This window comes from Salvelinus fontinalis, chromosome 21 (assembly GCF_029448725.1).
Source record: "Salvelinus fontinalis isolate EN_2023a chromosome 21, ASM2944872v1, whole genome shotgun sequence".
NCBI lineage: Eukaryota > Metazoa > Chordata > Actinopteri > Salmoniformes > Salmonidae > Salvelinus > Salvelinus fontinalis.
Window position 1 is genome coordinate 21,317,835 of NC_074685.1, and position 20,890 is coordinate 21,338,724.

General features: G+C 43.8%; 3 protein-coding genes across 4 annotated transcripts in view; 1 reads left to right on the forward strand and 2 right to left on the reverse strand.

The window, feature by feature from the left end:
* The window catches only part of LOC129818424 (atrial natriuretic peptide receptor 2-like), a 55,163-nt gene extending 47,756 nt beyond the window's left edge, over positions 1 to 7,407 (reverse strand). For both annotated transcript variants that reach the window (XM_055874280.1, XM_055874279.1), the window contains exon 1: positions 6,017 to 7,407. In XM_055874280.1, coding sequence (XP_055730255.1) covers positions 6,017 to 6,806 — 790 coding nt within the window. In that variant the 5' untranslated portion in view covers positions 6,807 to 7,407. The remainder of the gene's footprint in view (positions 1 to 6,016) is intronic.
* Positions 7,408 to 7,490: 83 nt separating this feature from the next.
* Positions 7,491 to 17,784, reverse strand: anapc2 (anaphase promoting complex subunit 2). The gene is made up of 14 exons (XM_055874282.1): positions 17,484 to 17,784; positions 16,964 to 17,222; positions 16,530 to 16,851; positions 16,148 to 16,280; positions 15,677 to 15,896; positions 15,377 to 15,496; positions 15,088 to 15,205; positions 11,493 to 11,671; positions 11,122 to 11,263; positions 10,765 to 10,840; positions 8,941 to 9,144; positions 8,656 to 8,788; positions 8,295 to 8,536; positions 7,491 to 8,144 (listed from the first exon to the last, which is right to left on the reverse strand). Exons 1-14 carry the CDS (start codon positions 17,559 to 17,561, stop codon positions 7,932 to 7,934), a joined length of 2,439 nt encoding a protein of 812 aa, XP_055730257.1. The 5' UTR covers positions 17,562 to 17,784; the 3' UTR covers positions 7,491 to 7,931.
* Positions 17,785 to 17,804: 20 nt separating this feature from the next.
* ssna1 (Sjogren syndrome nuclear autoantigen 1) lies at positions 17,805 to 20,777 on the forward strand. The gene is made up of 3 exons (XM_055874285.1): positions 17,805 to 18,143; positions 19,878 to 20,077; positions 20,516 to 20,777. Exons 1-3 carry the CDS (start codon positions 18,092 to 18,094, stop codon positions 20,606 to 20,608), a joined length of 345 nt encoding a protein of 114 aa, XP_055730260.1. The 5' UTR covers positions 17,805 to 18,091; the 3' UTR covers positions 20,609 to 20,777.
* Positions 20,778 to 20,890: the final 113 nt, after the last annotated feature.

Consider the following 20,890-nt stretch of genomic DNA (forward strand, 5'->3'; position numbering starts at 1 on the left):
CAACGCTATACAGTACTGTCAAGACGTCGACCAAAATGAGAGACCACACAGTTGAGGTAAAGGTTGACAACCCAGTGGTTATATGTTGGTGATCTCAGAGGGATGAATGTGAATGGAATGTCAAGCCAGAACTCCAAGCTTGGACAAGCCATGCCAAAACCATTAGCTTCCGTGACCCCAAGCTCACCATGGCGGGCCCATAATTCAGCTAAGAGGTTTGGCAGCTTTCAAAATGATTTTCCTGATATGACAGCAGTTAAGTACCATATGCAGTGTTTATTGCACTATTTGTTAATGTTACTGCTGGAAAAGTTTTTTCAAGTGCTTTAAAAGCGAATAAACCCAGTCATTTACATGCATCACTCATTGACAACACAGTCGTATCTGTATTCTGTGCTATGCTGGTTAGTGCTGAGTCACTCTAGTCTATAATGTTCTTCTCATCCACTGATTTCTAATCAGTACCCTGACAATAACTATGGATGAAAACAGTGAGCCAAGAGTATCATTTTGTGGTTATAGTAATGTTTCAGGGTTATTGAGAAAACCAAAGGCCAGTATCTTCCCAGATCTTCCCAGATGATGTGAAAGAGTTTACTTCTTCCAGATGAACCTTAACCAACACACAGCATCAGACGGTTCAGACAAACAGAACAGTTCTGGGCCAAAGCACACATCAATATCACTTGCCAGTATTTGTGTTTCGCTGTTGGACTTTCAACACTCCAATTCCTCTCTATCGGTATTGATATTTTGATATTGCAGTATAACACTATGGCCCAAGGTGATTGTTTAGCTAATGCAACTATGTCAGTAGAATTGATCGTTAACATCATTCCCTTGTGTTATTGATATGCAGCATCCAGTTTTGATGGAATCTGAGTTACCAACAAATATGAAGAATTTGAAAGCAACAAATTCCTAAAATACTTAGTCTGAATTTGTGAAATATTTATTAAACTGAGACAAAAAAAGCATTGATGCCACTTAATTGTCTTGATAAGGGTAAACAACAAGAAAGTCTAGCTGCATAAGGCAACTGTGAGCTGGCTGTTCCTGGTGATTATGCCAGCAGCATACCACCCTGCATACCACTGCTGGCTTGCTTCTGAAGCTAAGCAGGGTTGGTCCTGGTCAGTCCCTGGATGGGAGACCAGATGCTGCTGGAAGTGGTGTTGGAGGGCCAGTAGGAGGCACTCTTTCCTCTGGTCTAAAAAATATCCCAATGCCCCAGGGCAGTGATTGGGGACACTGCCCTGTGTAGGGTGCTGTCTTTCGGATGGGACGTTAAACGGGTGTCCTGACTCTCTGAGGTCATTAAAGCTCCCATGGCACTTATCGTAAGAGTAGGGGTGTTAACCCCGGTGTCCTGGCTAAATTCCCAATCTGGCCCTCAAACCATCATGGTCACCTAATAATCCCCAGTTTACAATTGGCTCATTAATCCCCCTCCTCTCCCCTGTAACTATTCCCCAGGTCGTTGCTGCAAATGAGAATGTGTTCTCAGTCAACTTACCTGGTAAAATAACGGTAAAATAAATAAATAAATTAACAGAGAGCAAACATTTACAAATAACTGGTAGCAAACAAATTACCCAATTTCAACCGTAGATGTGTCAACACAATGGGTCATTTGCCACATCAAACAATAAATCTGAGTACATGTTGTATTAAGACAGAGGTCTAATGGGTCTCTACAGACAAAATGTCTCTACATCACTAACAATAATATTTGTAATATGTTATATCATAGTTTTAGACCCCATCATAGCACTGAGACTGCACTTGTGAAGGTGGTAAATGAAGGTTGTAAATGACCTTTAAATGGCGTCAGACCGAGGCTCTGCATCTGTCCTCGTGCTCCTAGACCTTAGTGCTACCTTTGATACCATCGATCACCACATTCTTTTGGAGAGATTGGAAGCACAAATTGGTCTACACGGACAAGTTCTGGCCTGGTTTAAATCTTATCTGTCGGAAAGATATCAGTTTGTCCTTGTGAACGGTTTGTCCTCTGACAAATCAACTGTACATTTCGGTGTTCCTCAAGGTTTCGTTTTAGGACCACTATTGTTTTCACTATATATTTTACCTCTTGGGGATGTCATTTGAAAACATAATGTTAACTTTCACTGCTATGCGGATGGCACACAGCTGTACATTTCAATTAAACATGGTGAAGCCCCAAAATTGCACTCGCTTGAAGCCTGTGTTTCAGACATGGAGGAAGTGGATGGCTGAAAACGTTCTACTTTTAAACTCGGACAAAACAGAGATGCTTGTTCTAGGTCCCAAGAAACAAAGAGATCTTCTATTGAATCTGACAATTAATCTTGATGGTTGTAAAGCCGTCTCAAATAAAACCGTGAAGGACCTCGGCGTTACTCTGGACCCTGATCTCTCTTTTGACGAACATTTCAAGACTGTTTCAAGGACAGCTTTTCTCCATCTATGTAACATTGCAAAAATCTGAAACTTTCTGTCCAAAAATGATGCAGAAAAATTAATCCATGCTTTTGTTACTTCTAGGTTAGACTACTGCAATGCTCTACTTTCTGGCTACCCGGATAAATCACTAAATAAACTTCAGTTAGTGCTAAATACGGCTGCTAGAATCCTGACTAGAACCCCCCAAAAATATCATATTACTCCAGTGCTAGTCTCCCTACACTGGCTTCCTGTTAAGGCAAGGGCTGATTTCAAGGTTTTACTGCTAACCTACAAAGCATTACATGGGCTTGCTCCTACCTATCTTTCCGATTTGGTCCTGCCGTACATACCTACATGTACACTACGGTCACAAGACGCAGGCCTCCTAATTGTCCCTAGAATTTCTAAGCAAACAGCTGGAGGCAGGGCTTTCTCCTATAGATCTCCATTTTTATGGAATGGTCTGCCTACCCATGTGAGAGACACCGACTCGGTCTCAACTTTTAAGTCTTTACTGAAGACTCATCTCTTCAGTGGGTCATATGATTGAGTGTAGTCTGGCCCAGGAGTGTGAAGGTGAACGGAAAGGCTCTGGAGCAATGAACCGCCCTTGCTGTCTCTGCCTGGCCGGTTCCCCTCTCTCCACTGCGATTCTCTGCCTCTAACCCTATTACAGGGGCTGAGTCACTGGCTTACTGGTGCTCTTTCATGCCGTCCCTAGGAGGGGTGCGTCACTTGGGTGGGTTGAGTCACTGACGTGATCTTCTGTCTGGGTTGGCCGTGGCGGAGATCTTTGTGGGCTATACTCGGCCTTGTCTCAGGATGGTAAGTTGGTGGTTGAAGTTATCCCTCTAGTGGTGTGGGGGCTGTGCTTTGGCAAAGTGGGTGGGGTTATATCCTTCCTGTTTGGCCCTGTCCGGGGGTATCATCGGATGGGGCCACAGTGTCTCCTGACCCCTCCTGTCTCAGCCTCCAGTATTTATGCTGCAGAAGTTTATGTGTCGGGGGGCTAGGGTCAGTTTGTTATATCTGGAGTACTTCTCCTGTCTTATCCGGTGTCCTGTGTGAATTTAAGTATGCTCTCTCTAATTCTCACTTTTTCTCTTTCTTTCTCTCTCTCGGAGGACCTGAGCCCTAGGACCATGCCTCAGGAATACCTTGCATGATGACTCCTTGCTGTCCCCAGTCCACCTGGCCGTGCTGCTGCTCCAGTTTCAACTGTTCTGCCTGCGGCTATGGAACCCTGACCTTTTCACCGGACGTGCTACCTGTCCCAGACCTGCTGTTTTCAACTCTCTAGAGACCGCAGGAGCGGTAGAGATACTCTTAATGATCGGCTATGAAAAGCCAACTGACATTTACTCCTGAGGTGCTGACTTGCTGCACCCTCGACAACTACTGTGATTATTATTATTTGACCATGCTGGTAATTTATGAACATTTGAACATCTTGGCCATGTTCTGTTATATTCTCCACCCGGCACAGCCAGAAGAGGACTGGCCACCCCTCATAGCCTGGTTCCTCTCTAGGTTTCTTCCTAGGTTTTGGCCTTTCTAGGGAGTTTTTCCTAGCCACCGTGCTTCTACACCTGCATTGCTTGCTGTTTGGGATTTTAGGCAGGGTTTCTGTACAGCACTTTGAGATATCAGCTGATGTACGAAGGGCTATATAAATACATTTGATTTGATTTGATTTATAATGTAGAGTGATGTGTGTTTTACGACTTGGCAGAGTCTCTGTTTATATGCTTTATCAGCCCATTACAAGTAGTGAGGAGTAATGAACCATTTCTAAAATAGATTTGGAGTTCATAAAATGTTATGACAACATTCCAGTTGTAATAAACATGTAATAACATATTCTACAGTGGGGATTACCATGGAAACAATGTTACAACAGCTGTGTGTCACTACGATTTAACACTAGGTAAACAATCAACACTATTTGTGTAATGATAAGAATGTGTTTCTAATTGTTTTGAGATAAGCAATAGGCTACATCAAGTACATAACGGTGAACTGTAAATAGAATGAGCTGGAAAACAAGCTGGTGTGAGTCAACACGGCATGACATTGGAAATGAACATTGGGCCGTTGTAGGCTAATTAATGAACAATAATAATGCCTTAGCCTTATTACAGGTAAAACTGAATATTTACAATCATTTTTTAAGTTTCAGCTGAAAATGCCCGTCTACTTGATTGGGATAGATGCTGTAAATAACATGTATGAAAGACCTATTGAACAAGAACAGGCACATAATCTCTCTCTCACACACTTTCAGTGATTACACAGGTGGTTCACAGCAATAAATGGTGGTCTGGTAAGTCACATACTGGGTTTAGAAGTGCATTCTATACTGTTCATCTCTTCACTTCTCCCTTTTTGTTTACAAAGCTCTTCTTCACAAGCTTTCAACACATCTCACTTATCTGTTAAAGTACAGAAATAAGGACCACCAAACCCGCTCACAGGGTTGGTGAACTCTTGAGGTCCCTCGTGTCTCTACCAACCCAGGCAAATCAGCCTTTACTTTTAATACCTCATTACAGCTTGAATCCCTGGTGCCAATAGGGCTGTTTAGAATGCTGATGAGGAGTTAATTCACTTAGGTTTACAAGTGTTTTGGTTGATTGTGGTGGTTTATTTGTGTTGTTGAGATGTGGTGTGTCTATCTGCTGTATCTTCTAGTTTATTTTTAACAGTTTTATTGATTTATGTTGTGAGTGGTTTGTTCTCAGGGCACCATTGTGAATGAGACCCTGGTCTCAATTGGGGCTCTCCTGAATAAATAAAATCTAAATAAATAAATAAAATAGGTAGGCTTACTAAATATGTTTTTATTATATTAAATAAATATTCCAAGAACAGGTTTAAATCCACTGTAGGCCTATGTAAGAATATGCTTTGACTAACACTGAGTGTACAAAACATTAGGAACATCTGCTCTTTCATGGCATAGACTGACCAGGTGAATCCATGTGAAAGCAATGATCTCTTATTGATTTCACTTGTTAAATCCACTTCAATCAGTGTAGATAGGTGAAGGGGACGAGACAAGTTAAATAAGGATTTTTAAGCCTTGAGAAAATTGAGATATGGATTGTGTATGTGTGCCATCACAGAGTAAATGGGCAAGACAAAAAATTGAGCGGGGTATGGTAGTAGGTGCCAGGCGCACCGGTTTGAGTGTGTCAAGAACGGCATCGCTGCTGGGTTTATCACGCTCAACGGTTTCCCGAGTATATCAACCACCCAAAGGACATCCAGCCAACTTGACACAGCTGTGGGAAGCATTGGAGTCAACATGGGCCAGCATCCCTGTGGAATGCTTTCGACACCTTGTAGAGTCCATGACCCGACGAATTGAGGGCAAAATGGGGTGAACTCAATATTAGGAAGTGTTCCTAATGTTTTGTACACTCAGTGTATATGACCAACACTGGCTACTCATAAATTAAAAACGTAAGCCCAAAAATCATATTAGCCTACTATCAAGCCAATGTTCCACATTTTTAGGCTATCTTATAATGGAACATCTACATTTCATATTGCATATGTGGAAATAGACAATTTATAGACTTACTTCTCCCGTGGTCTTTCATGAAAGTAATGATTTCTTTATAATAGCTTGGCGAGTCTTGATATGGCAAGGCATCAACTGTGACATTTTCCGCTTTCAAAATTATGTAAATTCCTTCAGAGAGGAAGTAGTGAGGTCGGTCATCTTTTTTCACATCGTGAAAAATCAGAATGGCACGAGAGGTCCAATTAAACTGCGCGTGAATAATACTAGCAAATTCTCCCAATTTTGTGGTCGAGGGTCCGGTGCGCACAATCGTTTTGTACTCATCCCCGTTAACAAACCCATATGCTGTTCCTCCCGCAGTTATCAATGGGAGTTTCCAATGAGATGCAAATCTTCCAACGGAGGCCACTGAATACACGCAACCAGGTCCAAAGAAAGCATCTGGTTTATTATAAAGTTTGGTATCCACGGCTATAATCTGTGCCCTATTTTCTGCGCAGACACCGGTTGAATCCTCCGTGCTGAAATTCAAGAGTTGAATTGAGTGGCCTTGGAGAACTCCGTGCTTCTTCTGGAGATTCTCGTTCGCCATAATAATTGCTGGGAAAACCCGAGGCAAAGCCCAGGGATACTTGTGGTAATTGTCGGGAAGCATCACCGCAACTGTTATATTATTTCCCATATTCGTTCGACACCTGGATATGAGAGAGTATGTGAATGCCACAAAGAAACAGTATCCAAGATCCGTTTTAGATCCCATTGCTTTAATTTGTAGTATAAAATAAATCCAAGAAAACGGACCTAGTGTGTTATAGTAAGACGCCTTACTGTCCTGAAACCTAACCATATGCCTCTATTGAAATGCAACTTCAGTCAATAGAAGAAATGTTAAGGTAATCCATGTGTCATGTATCATCTTTAACGTTGCTCTAATGGTTATCCAGCAGTGATTCTGTGCGTTGTTCACTTCAGCGCATTTCTCGGACTGATGTTCCTTAACTCGCCCCTCCGAGTGTGATAACATCCATCCAAATGACTGGAACTTAAATCACAGAAACATTCAGTGCAGCCTCCCACACGTCATATCACAGGTCTGAGAAAGACTAGGAAGAGGCGCCCCCTGCCTGCTGTCACTGTTCTTCCGTCCTGGTCCTTGGAGACCCACAGGGTGTGCAAGCTTTTGCTCAGCCATAGCATACCTGATTCAACTACCCTTGAATCAGGTGTTCCTGATGGGCTAGAACAAAAACCTGCACACCGTGTAAATCTCTATGACCAGGTCAAGAGACGATCAGTTAAATATTGACAATAATCTGGAAGACACAATTTCAGCAGTTGCAAGCCTTGTGTTAAACTCCGTGAGAGTTGAATAAACAAAAATACAAGCATGCAGTACACATTCCAAACTGAGACGCTGAATTTGATTTACACAAATCTGAGATTCCACAATGATCCACTAGAAGTCAGGAGTTCCTCACAAGGCTTCATTTCGGCGAGCGCTACAATAATCTTTAAGACAAATACAATCATATTACATATTCATGTATTTTTATTACCTCAGACAATTGTCATGTTATCAAAAGGGGAACTTCAAATTACACAAAGTCCAACCACGTGTCAATTCAATGTGCAACTTTGTTTTAAAAGCATCAAAACACAATGGGTGCTGAAACACATTGAAAGTATGATTTTGAGTCCTCCAAAACTCATAACAAAGTCAAGCAACCTGGATGGTCAACAATAAAGACAGAATGAGAGGTTCATGCTCCTTATAGCCATTATTATTGTAAGACATAGTAATTCAGCACGATGCTTGGCATTTTCAGTTGCCCTCGAAACCTATTTCTGAAAAGGTTAATCTGTGAAACTGGAGTCTCCAACTGCAATGTTGCATCATGTACATTTCAGAAACTAATCAGATATTTCCATTTTTCAGTTGAACCTCCTCTTTTCTCCTCTCTTCTCCCCATCCTCAGTTGGTGGACTTGGGCAGTCTGTAGACGCCTGCGGACACGATGAGCTGATGGTCTCGCACTTTCCTCTGCAGGAAGGCCTGCAGCTCGTTCACGTCCATCTCTGTGACAATAGGTCCCGTGGCAACGAACATCCTGAGCATGGAGTGGATGCGCTCTAGGGTCATGGTCTCCAGGTTGGTCAGCATGGCCTGGATGTAGGCCCAGAACAACTGTACCAACAACCATGCACACAGGGGAGAGAGAACACTGCTGTTAGGGCTAGCTTGATTTGTATTTGACAGGAGATTTGTATTTGAATTCCATGCCTCCAATGTGTGTGTGTGTGTGTGTGTGTGTGTGTGTGTGTGTGCGCAATGCACCTGTAGTTTCTCCTCCCTCTGCTCTGACTGAGTGGTGGTATTGGAGTCTCCCTCCTCGTCACTGTCAATCAGCATCACCCCTCTCTCAGGTCTCTCCCGGGATGAGCCTGTTTCCAGGACAGAGTAGCGCCCCCCAGCCTCCTCCTTTAGGACCCCCTGCTGCTGCCACAGAGCCAACTTCCTCCTCACCATTTCCTGGGGCACGCCCAGGACCCCACTCAGATCCTCCAGAGTCCACGAGCCTTCAGGACACATAGACAGAGAGAGAGCAATGGTAAAGGTAAATCTTAGTTACTTGTACAATGTTTGTATGCATTGATAAGTTGAACATAAGGCAGCCTGTGATGGCCATAGTACTAACTTTTGTCTTGGAAGTGCAGGATGATGGCAGCGTGGATGGGGGACACAGTCAGGTTAGTCAGAGTCCTGTCCTCCAGCTCCACATCCAGGGTCACTAAGCCCAGATGAGGCTTCCAGCTCAGGGTCCTCATCGCCTGGGGAGGGAGAGCGTTTGAAGTATGAAATGACATTTTTAAATAGAATGTCCCTATTAATTCTCTGTTGGCCTGGCTGCCAGTCTGTTTATAAAGACTTGACTACAGAAGAAACAGACTGGCACCCAGGCTACGGCTCCATCATCAAGTACCTTGAGTTTCTCGTAGCGGTGTGTGTAGGCCTCCATGGCTTGGGAGGCCAGGGGCGGGAGCTCCATCTTCTCCTCCTTCAGTGTGGGCCAGAACTCAGAGGACAGGATCATGGCTGACAGGGACAGAGGGGGCTGCTCCTCCTCAGCCAGCCTGGACTCCTCCTCACGGATGTTGGTGTTGATCCTTCGTGAGTCAGCCACATCCTGGAGAGAGAGAGGGAAGAGAGGAGAAGAGAGTGAGGCTCTGTCCTAAAGTGCTCTAATGGCCTCTTTTCCTCATACTGTACTGTCCTGTGTCCTCAGCTTTTATCCTATGATAGATGGGACTGCATGTATTTTTAAAGATACTGCTGTGATCAGTGGTGATTAGAGTATGTGAGCGGAGCGCAGCGTGCCCAATTTGACTGGAGGTGGAGCGAGATTCCCCAAGACTGGAGCCTCCAGTACTCACTTCACGAGCTCAGGCCCGGCCCAGCATGCATTTGTAGTCCACTTGTGTACTGCTATATTCCCTTGATTTAGCTACTGTCATCCAGTTTGCTAAATATTTTCATAAACAAACTGATAAAACAGGAGGACTAAGAGCAAGAGAGGGAGTGCAGTGTTGTAGTCTCCACAACTAAATAATAATTGTGGAATCTGAAAAGACATGTATTCCCGAAAGCATAATGGTGTACTTACTACGTGCACATGCTAACAGAAAGGAATGAGGTTGGTAGCTAGCTAAGTGTGTCATTGTAGCAAAGTATTTATAAACAAAAAAAATCAGATCTCTTAAAAGTTTTGTTCAGTTTCGTTCATTTATCTATACAATAGGCCATAATTGATTTGGCACCAAAAAGCCTGGCAGTTTTCCATTTTCCATTATGATAGGGTTATTTTACCTAAAATCCTTTAGGCTTACCTGTAGAAAAATAAAAAAAACAACTATGCACCCTGCCCAGCCTGGCCCAAAGGGTGTTTAGCATCCCCAGTGGCTCTGCAAGTGTGGAGAGGATATTCTCCACTGCTGGCCTTCTCTCCAGGCACCATCGCATGAGTCTGAAGTCACAGACTCTGGCCAAGCTCATGTTTCTAAAAATTAGGCACTGTAGACTGAGCCTAATAAGGCATTTTTCATTTAATTTGTATTTAATGTTAAGTCACCGCCTATATGCGCAATTTATAGACTACAATGATTTAATACAACAAAATGTTGTTTAAACGCTGAGCACTTAATGTCCCCGACTCCCTACCAGCCTAGTGTGTTGCACTCACAAATGCTTCACCATGTATTTCTTTGTAGGCTATAGCCTTGAAATAATTGAAATAATATAGCCTAGATAACACATTTTTGTTCCTTCTGACGCTCCCTGTCTGGCTCCTGACTTATTTCGAATGTTTATAAGCTGGTTAATATGACATGTAGCCTATATACAATTATGAGCGCTTCTTACAGTCACCTTTTCCTGTTGTTTTGAAAAATACTTTTCATTCAAATCATATGGTTTGGTTTGAATAGTTCAAAACCAAATGACCCCGTGACCCAGTAGTCACAAAAATAGATGAGTGTTGGTTAAATTGTGACTTTAATGAATGGAGCGGCAGTTTTTTTCCCAGTGAGCGAGGAGTGATTTTTAGCAGAGCGGTTTGAAAGGACGTGGAGCTCCGGAGTGGTGCGCAAGCACCCATGAGCAATGAGCATGATTTCCCACCGCTCAACTCCGCTCACATACTCTGATGGTGATCAGTTGTGACACAGCTAGGGAGTCATGATGTCAAAGCTCACGCTGGTATGAATGGGAACTTAAGGAGACACAGAGTAGTGTATGTACAGTACTTTACCTTCAGCATCACCTCGCAGTAGTGCATATGGGACTCTCCGAATCTCAGTTTGAGCAACTCCACATTACGAATCTCCCTGGAGGCACATGAGAAAAGTGACTTATAGAACAAATATGGAACGATTTCACTCACCCAAAATGACCAAACAGAGAATACATTATAATCAACAAGACTACCAACACCAGTATATCTGCGTAATAATAGTGACTCCAAAGTGTCTCAAGTGTGTAGATGGATGCTGAGTAGTAGGATTTCATGGTGTGCAGTAAAGGAGTGAAGTGAGTAATGTACAGTATAGCAATGGGATACATGCCTTTGGAATGCAGGTACTAGCTACTGTACATGAGAGTTGCGTACCTGGCTGTATTGTAGTTGAACTGGTGGAGCAGCCTGTCTGCCAGGACAGTTCTGTACTCATCTATGAAAATCTCTTTACTGCCATATATGCTGACCAGAAGAGTGATGATGTCAGACGAACGTCGCTTAGACCCTGTCTTGTCTGAGAGAAGAAGGAAGGTGATTTTGCATTTAGTGAAAGAGATGTGTTGGAGAGGTGTTCTTTTGGAGCAATTCTAGTTCAATACAGCAGAAACAGGAAACTGACAGTTTGTCTAGTGTGATGACAACCTGATAGTGATAATCATATACAATACATCTCCAATGGAGAATTGGAGTTCACAGAGTAAAAGAATGCAGTGTGTGTAAGGTGGGTACACAGAGGGTTCGACCTGTCACAGCATCCTTAGGGTCTGGGGTCCATTCCTCTGGGTCGCTGCCCTCGTCCTCACTGTCCTGGGTCTCCAGGGTCACGGGGTCGGCACGGGACAACTCATTGGCCAGGTCACTGCAGCCCTCCGCATCTCCAGTAAGGCTGGCCACTATCTGACGCACTGTATCCTCCCGCGTCCTAGCAGCGGCACACAAACGTTACGTCAACATCACAGCAACATGCTATGGGAATCAAATCAGTAAAGTATCAAATAAAATATCTGTCACATAATTCGCACACAACGTGTAGACTAACAGTGAAACGCTAACTTATGGGCCTTTTCCAACAATAAAAAATTGAATATAGAATATAGAGAAATAAAATAATAACACAAGGAATAGATACACAATGAGTAACAATTACTTGGCTATATACACGGGGTACCAGTACCGAGTCGATGTGCAGTGGGTACGAGGTAATTGAGGTAGACACACCAAATATACAAACATTTGTGGACACCCCTTCAAATTAGTGGATTCGGCTATTGGTACTTTTTAACTTTATTTAACTAGGCAAGTCAGTTAAGAACAAATTCTTATTTTATAATGACGACCTACACCGGCCAAACCCTCCCCTAACCCAGACAATGCTGGGACAATTGTGTGCCACCCTATGGGACTCCCGATCACGGCCGGTTGTTATACAGCCCAGGATCGAACCAGGGTCTGTAGTGACGCTTCTAGCACTGAGATGCAGTGCCTTAGACAGCTGCCTCACTTGGGAGCCCCATTTCAGCCACACCCGTTGCTGACAGGTGTATAAAATCGAGCACACAGCCATGCAATCTCCATAGCTAAACATTGGCAGTAGAATGGCCTTACTGAAGAGCTCAGTGACTTTCAATGTGGAACCGTCATAGGATACCACTTTTCCAACAAGTCAGTTCGTAAAATTTCTGCCCTGGTCAACTGTGCTGTTATTGTGAAGTGGAAAATGTCTAGGAGCAACAACGGCTCAGCCGCGAAGTGGTAAGCCGCACAAGCTCACAGAACTGGACCGCCAAGTGCTGAAGCGCGTAGCGTGTAAAAATCGTCATTTGGAACACTCACTACCGAGTTCCAAACTGCCTCTGGAAGCAACGTCAGCACAAGAACTGTTTGTCCGGAGCTTCATGAAATGGGCTTCCAAGGCCGAGCAGCCGCACAAAAGCCTAAGATCACCATGTGCAATGCTAAGCGTCGGCTGGAGTGGTGTAAAGCTCACTGCCATTGGACTCTGGAGCTGTGGAAACGCGTTCTCTGGAGTGACGAATCACGCTTCACCATCTGGCAGTTCCGGCAGACGAATCTAGGTTTGGCAGATGCCAGGAGAACGCTACCTGAACCAAATGCATAGTGCCAACTGTAACGTTTGGTGGAGGGGGAATAATGGTCTGTGGCTGTTTTTCATGGTTCAGGCTAGACCCCTTAGATCCAGTGAAGGGAAATCGTAACACTACAGCATGCAATTACATTCTCAACAATTCTGTGCTTCTAACTTCGTGGGAACAGTTTATGGAAGGCCCTTTCCTGTTTCAGCATGACAATGCCCCCATGCACAAAGCGAGGTCCATACAGAAATGGTTTGTCAAGATCGGTGTGGAAGAACTTGACTGGCCTGCACAGAGCCCTAACCTCAACCCCATCAAACACCTTTGGAATTAATTGGAATGTCGACTAAGAGCCAGGCCTAATCTCCCAACATCAGTGCCCGACCTCACTAATGCTCATGGCTGAATGGAAGCAAGTCCCCATGGAAATATTCCCATATCTAGTGGAAAGAAGAGTGGAGGATGTTATAGCAGCAAAGAGTGGACCAACTCCATATTAATGCCCATGATTTTTGAATGAGATGTTCGACAAGCAGGTGTCCACATTCTTTTGGTCATGTAGTGTATGTACATATAGGTAGGGATAAAGTGACTAGGCAACAGAATAAATCATAAACAATAGCAGCAGTGTATGTGACGAGTCGAAAGAGTTAGTGCAAAAAGGGTCAATGCAGATAGTTAAATAGTTAACCAATAGCTACCCGGGCTAACTATTTAGCAGTCTATTGCTTGAGGGTTGAAGTTGTTCAGGGTCCTGTTTGTTCCAGTAGAGAGCAATATTCTCTAACATTTGCCTCACAATGCAACATGTAAAGCGTTGGTCCAATATTTCATGAGCTGAAATAAAAGATCCCCAAAATTTTCCATACGCACAAAAAGCATATTTCTTTCCAATGTTGTGTAGAAATTTGTTTACATCCCTGTTATTGAGCATTTCTCCTTTGCCAAGATAATCCATCCACCTGACAGGTGTGGCATATCAAGAAGCTGATTAAACAGCATGATCATTACACAGGTGCATCTTATGCTGGGGACAATAAAAGGCCACTCTAAAATGTGCAGTTTTGTCATAACTCAAAATAACACAGATATTGTTTTGTTTTGAGGGAGCGTGCAATTGGCATGCTGACTGCAGGTATGTCCACCAGAGCTGTTGCCAGAGAACTGAATGTTAATTTCTATGGCATAAACTGCCTCCAACGTCATTTTAGAGAATTTGGCAGTATGTCCAACCGGCCTCACAACCGCAGACCATGTGTAACCACGCCAGCCCAGGACCTCCACATCCGTCTTCTTCACCTGCAGGATCGTCTGAGACCAGCCACCGGTGAAAAATTTCTGCAGAAACTATCAGAAACTGTCTCAGGAAAGCTCATCAGCATGGTCATCGTCCTCACCAGGGTCTTGACCTGACTGCAGTTCTGCGTCGTAATTGACTTTAGCGGGAAAATGCTCACCTTTGATGGCCACTGCCATGCTGGAGAAGTGTGCTCTTCACGGATGAATCCTGGTATCAACTGTACCAGACAGATGGCAGACTGCGCGTATAGCGCCGTGTGGGCGACGGTTTGCTGATGTCAACGTTATGAACACAGTGCCCCATGGTTGGCGGTGGGGTTATGGTATGGGCAGGCACAGATGGCAATTTTAATGCACAGAGATACCGTGATGAGATCGAGGCCCATTGTCGTGCCATTCATCCACCACCATCACCTCATATTTCAGCATGATAATGTACGCCCCCATGTCACAAGGATCTGTACACAATTGCTAGAAGCTGTAAATGTCCCCAGTTCTTCCATGGTCTGCATACTCACCAGACATGTCACCCATTGAGCATGTTTGGGATGCTCTGGATCAACGTGTATGACATTGTGTTACAGTTCCAGTCAATATCCAGCAACTTCGCACAGCCATTGAAGATGAGTGGGACAACATTCCACAGGCCACAATCAATAGCCTGATCAACTCTATGCAAAGAAGATGTGTCGCGCTGCATGAATCTCATGGTGGTCACACCAGATACTGACTTGTTTTCTGATCCACGCCCCTGACTTTTTTTTAAAGGTATATGTGACCAACAGATGCATATCTGTATTCCCAGTCATGTAAAATCCATAGATTAGGGCCTGATGATTTTTTTCCAATTGACTTATCTCCTTATATGAACTTTGAAATTGTTGCATGTTGCGTTTATATTTTTCTTCAGTGTAAATACAGATTACAATAATACATGTGTACCCACCTGAGGTACTTGCGGATTGGTTGGCACGCAACCTGCAGGATGACCATGGACGGGTCCAGCTCCCGTAGGGCCTTTATAGCTGAGATGTACACAGTGATGATGTCAGAGGTATGGACTCCTAGAGGGGAAGAGGAATGTTGTTGGGATGGGATTCATATACACAAGTCTAGTTTCTTCTCTAACATTATGTTTGCAAACAACACTTAGTCTTCACTGCTTTAAATGTGTAACAGACAAAATAAACAGCAAACACCAGTCATTGTTTGTAATCCGCCATCGGTTCACTGACCTGGGTGAAGCAGACGGGTGTCAAAGGCTGTCTTAAGTGACGTGAGGAGCTGCTGCCTCTGATTGGTTCTCTCCAGGCAGAACTTGAGGTCATCGATGGCAGGCTTTGACTCAGGAAAATCTGACAGGGACAGAACAAACCACAGCATGTGAGGGAGAAGAAATAACCACAACTCTCCGCCCTCTCTGTATCTCCTTCCCACCAAATCTCTTCCCTATGCCATCAAGTGCCCAACACTGACTGCTTTCTCTTATTATTCACCACCTCCCTATCTCCTCTCTCTGTTCCCTAACCCCTCACCTCTGATGATGCTGAAGAGCTCCTCGATCCTCATGTTGACATAGATCCTGCAGAAGAACTGGTGCATGTGACACCTCCAGCGCTGCAGCACGGCATTAGCTGGCTGGCCCACCACCCCAGCCCCGCTGCCTGTGCCGTTGGGCACCGTGCCCAGTCCACTGACTCCACCCACATCACTGGCAAACACCCTGCTCAACCAGCCCAACACCAGCTCTAGCCACTGGAGAAAGAGAGAATCAAAGAGGAATTTGAGAGAACGTTTTTAAGTAAGATAATGAGTAAAACAGATAAATTATCACATTTCTGAGATTTGGACTTGGTGTAGTAAATTGTTTGAAAAACAAATTTTATTTGGTCAGCGACCTATTCTGTTGAATAAGGCAAGCTGGAAAAGTCAAACTTGTTGATAGGTCATGCCACTTTATTCTGTGAGGTGGTCCTCCCATAGACAGGCTCTTTGGTCTACTGTACCTCCTGAAAGTCGAAGAGAAAAGAGCTCTCGTACTCCCCCCTGCAGTGCTGCTCCATCCGTTGCTCTATCAGTTTGTGTAAGATGGACGTCACCGCCTCTGAGCTGACCCGCTCCAATAGCTGCAACCTGGACCTGGGGAGCGGGACAATCACACTTTAGCAGATTTGTAGGAAGAGACAACTGCACAAGATACATTTTAAACACAGCAGGCACACAAAGGTAGAGATGTAGACAATGGTTAAGGAAGTGAACCCTGATCTAAGACATTTGTGATGTTGTTGTTTGTTGTTGTCATATTTGAATGTAAGACATTAAGCAATACCACAATTAGGGTCTAGAAAACAGAGCAGACAGTGACACAGCACCCCTCCATTCACTCACAGTACTTGGCTGAGCTCTTGCAGCTGCTCCAGGGCTTGCTGACACCAGCATCGCTGAGTGGGGACAGTGCAGCCCTGACAGACCCCCCTCTCAGGCCCCCCGCCCCCCTCCTCAGCCTCCCCTGCCTCCCCCTCCTGGGTCATGTGCACAGAGAAAGTCCTACTGTAGAACTCCAGTATTCTCTCCTGGAGCACAGCCGAGGGGGAGAACAGCAGAATGGCCCTGATGACGGAGAAGGCCCTCTCACGGAGACCCCTGGCACCAGGGCCACACAGACCACCCCGGCCCTCGTCCTGCCAGGTACCCAGCCTCTCCAACCCTCCTGGGGAAAGGGACATGGAGCACATTTTTACACATTTGACAAGATTCTGTTCAGTCAAAATTCTAGCATTATTAAAGGTGCATTTAACTGTAACTTGAATGTTTGAATCCACCTAGGAAAGGTTGCAGTCTGTCCAAAAGGGTACGGAAGGCCATGAGTAGGATCCTGGCCCTGTCCTTCTCCTCCAGCTCATTCTCTGGTTGCTTCATTCCAGCCCAGAACTCAGGGGCAATAGCAGTAGTAAGACGCACCTGCAGGGTCTCCATTAGCCATCCCTCCAGAAACTGTCCCAGGCTGTTAGAGCACAGCAGGCTAAGCCCCTCAGAGAGAGACTCTTCAGACATGGTGATGTCATTGGACATTGGAGACACCTACAGACAGAGGAAATTGTGTATGTTCTTATAAACAGATACGGTCTATGGTGTGTATGTACATTGATAGGTCAACATTGATTTTAGCTAGTTAGCTAATGCCTGGCATGTGCATCTGTTAACGTTAGCTATCTAACGTTACATGTCCAGCAGTCAACCACAGTGGCACAATTGATCTTATTTAATTCTCACATAAAAGGCAAGCAGGCTATATCAACAACACAAGGTACTACCGTAGGCAAGTTAGGTCCATCTACTCACCAGAGCTGCAGTTACGGTGTCCCAAGCAGAAGATAGCCCCTGTGGTACTGAGAATAACATCTCAGTAGAGTCCATCATCCCGGTTGGACCAAATTACTCAGCGAGAACCACTCGATTGTGTACTTACAAAGTTATCGTCTGTGTTATATCACTCACCCATATTAATAAGATGTACGTAGCATGGCTTATAAGAAATAGTAATATGTATCTAAAATGTAAATATAGAATCCATTTGATTGAAGTTATCGCGCTCTTGCTAAACCTGTGGCGCATAATAGTGACGTATGTATGGTTGCGGAAGTCATAAAAGTGTGGCGGAAGTGTATGTGACAGTTTGTTAGCTAGTTGTCTTGGAAACTAGCTAAATGGAGGGATTTTGAAGCTAGTGAAGGACAGAGTCGGTGTCGAGAAGTCCATATCGACTGCCTAAATCTTTGCACAAATGAGCCAGTTTTCCAACTAGTTAGACCTAGCGAGAGTTATCTGTAGCAATACTTGGCTTCAAACTGCAAAGTTATAATTGAGTCGCTAACTAACGTAGATAGTACTCTGGCTGTGCGCGCGAAGGGCCCTGAAGAGCTGGAAAAGTAAGTATAATCTACAACATCATGACCCAACAAGGAGCAGCGCTACAAACCTACAACAATGAGCTTGTCAAGTGTAAGTGAATGTGGCATTTTGTATATTTGTCGTTAAATAATTTGTCAGTTAACTTAGTGTTTTGACATAGACACCAAATCCGGTTTATAAAATACTACGTTGCTTTACCTAGTTTCTACCTAGCTAACAGTTAACTATGTCAGTATGTTAGCTAGCTAGCTTCTTGTTTTCACTTGTTTGGGTCCGTTGTGGAAAAATGGGTATTTTTATGCTGTACTTAGGCCCGCCAGGGAAAAAGATTTAATGAATGTATCATATTTCAGCTCCTCCTTTTGGACAACTACAGCTAATTAGGCACGTGTGACTTTGACTATGAATCTGGTTAGTTAACCTTGAAAGAGTACGCTGCTTCTATCCCATGCTTTGATGCAGCCTGTTTCTAGACTCTGTCTTTAATGCGGTTTCCTTTTCTCCCCATAGAAAATCATTATTTCCCTAGGTGCATGTGCAGACAATTGTTCTTTTTTTCCTATATCGCTACACAAGAGTAAGTGTGATTTAGTCAACTGAGTTGTTGAAAGGTTAGGGAGGGGGATTAAAGAAGGCAGAATCATGTTATTCCTTAGTCTGTATGTTATAGGCAAGAGACGCTAGACTTGGACCCAGTCTGTGCGGGAGTTTACCTGTTTGACTTGTCAAGGAAATATGTTTAGTTTGAAATACTTTTGTATTAATTTATTTATTTAAGCCTTCATTTAGTTAATTACACACTTGTGACACCCAGTGTGTGGTTAGTGGGAGGGGATAGAACTGTTACAAGAATATTGGTATCCAATTAGTAGGTGTGTGTTTGTACTGCAGATACTGTCTGCAGCTATTCCAGACTACAGCAGACCCATCGGAAATATCCAGACTATAACTGACCTTGCTTTAGCACAGCCATCAAACCCCTGACATGGCATTCTGCTTGTGTAGAATTTAAATGCATCCAACTCTGAGTAACTGTTTCAGAGTCATGTATAGATGCCCATAATCTGACTAACATGACTGGTAATGTCAGAGGGATGTGATCTAGACTTGCAGACATCTCGAGTCTAGTTTAGCCCAGGTGGTCTGCTTCATAAGACTATGTATTGGAATTGTCAGTAAGATTAATTGAACCCTTGATTCTCAACCCACTCATTATAGTTTTGATAGATTTTATGTCAGCAGTTTTGAATCATAATGGCTGGCTTTGAAAATATAGGCTAGTATTATGGAGCTGATTCGATGGAGTGTTGATGCAACTAATGCCTATCTTTATACTGTGAAAGATCTTAGTCCGTAGCTATGGAATTAGATGTGACCTCTGGCAGTGGGATTTCATTAATGTATGATTGACTCCGTCTCTCACACACTTTCATCCATCACAGGCTGGAATGGGCTGATTCAACAGGAAAGGGGTGCTGAGTGAGGGGGACCTCAGTTTAGACCTCCCCCTGCCTGTTATCCCTCTTACATTGTGCACAGGAAGTCTGATACATATTTAGAAGGATAGATTATAGGCCTCTAGGTTGTTTTCTCTTTAAAATACCCTGATTTGTTACTATTCACATGCTGTTGGGACCAGGAATGTAGGCCCAGGCTATATTTGATGCTAAGCATTCATAATTATAAGTAATTGATTTAGGCTACAGCTACACTGTAAAAACAGTCACATGTACACATGAATTGAACTGAATACCATGGTCGTATCCACATTAATTGTACATTTACGCTCCATCTCCTAAACAGCCATTGTTTCCTTCTCCCCAGGTATCGAGGAGCTGTGCTCTAAGAGGGATGAGTTGAACCGTCAGATACAGCTGGAGGAGGAGGAGAAGGGTCGTCTACAACACGACATTCGTGTCCTCACTGAGAAGCTAAGCCGCGTCAATGAGAGCTTGGCCAGACGACTCACCGCCCGCGCTGACTTTGACCGCACCATCGCTGAGACTGAGGCTGCCTATATGAAGGTCAGGCCAGGGTTCAGGGGGTTTATTTTTCTTATGTTTAGGTTTTTCAACGCAAGTTTAGTCTCACAAAACCCTGAATGGACATGTCAGCTTTACAGGATCGCTCATGTTAATTTGACTGCAAAAAGACCCTACAAACGTACAGGGCAAGACATTTGACTCACAAAAGAATCCTGGAATTACTTGTAATTCAAGACAACATACATCCCACGTGTTTTCTTATTATTCAACTCCCTTGGTGTTACTAAGAGCTTAATGGCAGAGCAAACAAACGCCCGTAAGTGTCGTTAATTAAAAACAACGGAGTGCTCAGTCAGACTTCCAATCAAATTGTTACACAGCACATTGTCATGCTGCATCTCATTCCCACTTACCTCGGGCTATATGGTATTTCGTACTGAGGCAAGTGTTTATTTTTAATTCATGCCTTATTCTCAGATTCTGGAGAGCTCTCAGACACTGCTGAGTGTACTAAAGAAGGAAGCGGGAAATCTCGGCAAAGCCACTGAACCCAGAGGGAAAGATCACTGACGTCCAAACTACCTTCCCTCTCACCCAGATACCAGCACTTCCCCTCACCATCTTATCTAGAACTGTTTGTAATATATTTATGTAAAAATGTTTTGAATAACTAATTCTGCTCTTTACTGGTGTACTTATTTTTTATCAATTTAATTATTTTAATAAAGTTTGAAGATTCCCTTCAGTTGTCGTGTATGGAACCAACTCAAAAGTCCTTCCATTTGTTGTGAGTGCTGTGTCTTTCAACAAATACCCCCACACACTCTTGGAAGATTCTGCTTTCACATGAGG

Excerpts from the sequence above, each read along its gene's own strand:
- ssna1 (XM_055874285.1), top strand. The coding sequence starts at position 18,092 with ATGACCCAACAAGGAGCAGCGCTACAAACCTACAACAATGAGCTTGTC. Across the intron at positions 18,144-19,877 it reads CAACAATGAGCTTGTCAAGT|GTATCGAGGAGCTGTGCTCT; the intron begins GTAAGTGAATGT and ends CCTTCTCCCCAG. Across the intron at positions 20,078-20,515 it reads CTGAGGCTGCCTATATGAAG|ATTCTGGAGAGCTCTCAGAC; the intron begins GTCAGGCCAGGG and ends CCTTATTCTCAG.
- anapc2 (XM_055874282.1), bottom strand. The coding sequence starts at position 17,561 with ATGATGGACTCTACTGAGATGTTATTCTCAGTACCACAGGGGCTATCT. Across the intron at positions 15,897-16,147 it reads TTCTCTTCGACTTTCAGGAG|TGGCTAGAGCTGGTGTTGGG; the intron begins GTACAGTAGACC and ends CTCTTTCTCCAG. Across the intron at positions 15,497-15,676 it reads GCTCTTCAGCATCATCAGAG|ATTTTCCTGAGTCAAAGCCT; the intron begins GTGAGGGGTTAG and ends TGTCCCTGTCAG.